At 40.1% G+C, this 2716-nt stretch overlaps 1 protein-coding gene across 1 annotated transcript; it reads right to left on the bottom strand.

The window, feature by feature from the left end:
• Positions 1 to 566: 566 nt before the first annotated feature.
• Positions 567 to 2609, bottom strand: LOC106754450. Its single transcript, XM_014636463.1, has one exon. The coding sequence runs from the start codon at positions 2607 to 2609 to the stop codon at positions 567 to 569; it is 2043 nt and encodes a 680-aa protein (XP_014491949.1).
• Between the last annotated feature and the right edge of the window lie 107 nt (positions 2610 to 2716).

Below are 2716 nucleotides of genomic sequence, written 5' to 3'. Positions count from 1 at the left end.
TATAGAAACACGCGATGCGCACGAAATGTAAGTTTCGAAAACACGGCAAAAGCGGAATCCGATTGTCCGATTGTCAGAAGAATGCGCATCTATGCAGGAAAGTGTTGTAAACAAATATTTTAGGTGGAGGTAATGCTTTTTCAAGGTTTGAGGCTAGTTTGAGGATTTGAGACACGAAAATGAAACATAGTAAAAAATTAAATTAAATGTTGATGCTAAAGTGCGAAACCTCGTATTTCCGTCGCGATGTTTCAGATTTTCCGCTTCTATTTTATTTTTTCAAAGAGAAAGAAGCAAATTTCATAACCTGAGATTCGTAATCAATCAAATATCTAGAATATTCTGCTTAAGAAATTATGGGCATTAGAAATTACGTTGACCACTTTTTCATAGAATGAATAAAGTATAACAGGAAATCTGAAGCGTCGCAAACGGAGATTCGAGGTTTCGCACATCGGTCTTCAATGTACCTACTCAAGTTTTCGAAAAACTTACGGATTAATATAGTTGAGAAGAAGAGAGAGAAAATTTGAAGGGCAGAGATTTTCACCGAGGCATTGAAAGCTCTAGAAATTTTTCTTCCTCGCCTTAGCACGCGCGAACTTCTCTATTATGTCCTCGAAATCCAATTGCATGGTGATGTCGGATTCCATTGACATGATTGCGACATTTACGAGTCTCTCCTGCTGCTGAGATGTCCGTAGATAATTGTGGACTCGCCCCATAGCGGAGAAAGATCGTTCCGCCGAGCAATTAGTCACTGGTACAGTGAGGTATATATGTAATGCAATTGAAACATTTGGGTATACGTCCTGCAAATTTTTTTCGATCAAAAATTGATAAAGTTTTGACAAGGACAGGTCTGTAAGGCCGAGAGCTTCAGAATTTGAAGTAGTTGAGGCAGCTAACTGATTTAAGTAACTCTTCAAATGAAGGCACTCTTCGAAAAGAGAGCTTTCAAGGTCTTCTTTATAAGCCTGTATTAACTGGGCTGTTGCTTCTGAAATCTGTGCACTCTCAAGGGAAGGAAGTTCGGTGAGAAAACTAAATTTAAGAGCAAACTCCCTATAGGCTGCAGCCCTTTCCCTTACGTCATCAATCAAAGTCTGCAAAATGATATTGAAGCTCTGATTAGCTAGTTCTCCGTTGATTTCTTCGTCCGCCTGGACTTCCTGCTCTTCCTCATCTTCAGAGTCGTCAAAAAATCTCTTTCTTCTCCTGTGCCGTTTTGGCCGTTCATCGGCCTCCCCGCTTTCATCTCCGGTGTCATCATTTTTGAAAGAACGAAGCTCGCGGTGTTTTTCTTTGGCCGTTTCGAAATAAGTCGGAAATGATGTCTTTAATTCTTCCAAAAAACCGACTAGGGAGTCGTACAGAGAGAGAGCTCTTGATACATGCATCTGTTTACTTTGAATATCATGTAAAATTTTTCCAAATCGAAGGAAAATCGCCTTCCAAACGATGGACATAAAAATGATATCGAAACTTCTCAGCTGCCGCAAAAAAGCTCTTGCTTTGATGCGATCGACCTCTTTTAAAGATTCATCATCGGCCAAACATTGAAGAGTTTTGGCCAGAGATTTAGCACTCGAATTCAGAGCTTCACAAGCTTTTTCGCGAGCATTAAATCTTGTGCTGCTCAAAGTTTTCAGTGTGCGACTGTCTTTCTCCTCTTCGCAAAAAGATAAAAAAATAGCCCACCGGTGAGTGGAGCTAGAGATAAAATTGTATACACTTTGCAAAAAATCAAAATAAACTACCGTCATTTTACAACTTTCGGCTGCTGAAGAGCCGCTTAGATTCATAGAATGGAGAGCACACGGAACGTACGTTATTACAGAGTTGGCAGCTTTCAAGCGCGCTTGTAACCCTTTAAATTTCCCACTCATGTTAGCAGCGTTGTCGTAAGATTGACCCCGACAATCTTCAATCGATAAATCAACAAAAGCTAAGTATTTAAGCACACTCTCTGCCATTTCTTCTCCCGTGTGACCGCAATTTTCTATGAAAGTTAAAAATCGTTCTTCGGGTATGCCAGTAGTGTTAACGTAGCGAACAAGTAGGGTGAGCTGATCTTTTTTATTTAAATCACGAGTGGAGTCAACAATGACCGCGTAATATTTTGCAATTTTCACTAATTTAACCACGTGTTCTAGGACAGATTTTCCCATAAGTTCAATCAGTTCCTCGTAAATAGTCGAAGAGAGGTAAGAAACGTTGCCTCTACCGGTTGAACCGTGCCGAGCTATATGATCGGCTAGAAATGGATCATATTCACTGATCAGTTCTAAACACATCATGAAATTTCCATTTGATACCGAGCCGAATGTCTCATCAGTGCCGCGGAATGCAAGCCCTCGAGAGGCTAACTTTTTAATCACTGACACTACTCTTCTGAGAACATTTTTCCAATATTCTTGTTCTTTAGTAATTTGGACACGGAGCTCATGGTCTATGCGTCCAATTTCATTTTTGCAATCCCTGAATTTAATGAGGCAATCTCTGTGAGAAGAAGAATTTTCATGATCCGCGATTCTATCTCTAGCGTGAGCCCAATCACTAAACCCTGTTTCGGATGAAAATTTCGTTGCACCTCTATTGAAAAGCATACATGGAGCACAGTAAATGGATCCCTGGCTAGGCGAATACACAAGATTTGCACGGGAAATGGATATGCCGTTTTGTAACTTTCTCTTGAAAAATTCCAAATTACAAT

This window comes from Vigna radiata, unplaced genomic scaffold, assembly GCF_000741045.1.
Source record: "Vigna radiata var. radiata cultivar VC1973A unplaced genomic scaffold, Vradiata_ver6 scaffold_1136, whole genome shotgun sequence".
Lineage (NCBI taxonomy): Eukaryota > Viridiplantae > Streptophyta > Magnoliopsida > Fabales > Fabaceae > Vigna > Vigna radiata.
This window is presented reverse-complemented; position numbering and strand designations above follow the sequence as displayed.

Bases quoted from the DNA above. Each gene is read 5' to 3' on its own strand.
- LOC106754450 (XM_014636463.1), bottom strand. From the start codon at position 2,609: ATGCTTTTCAATAGAGGTGCAACGAAATTTTCATCCGAAACAGGGTTT.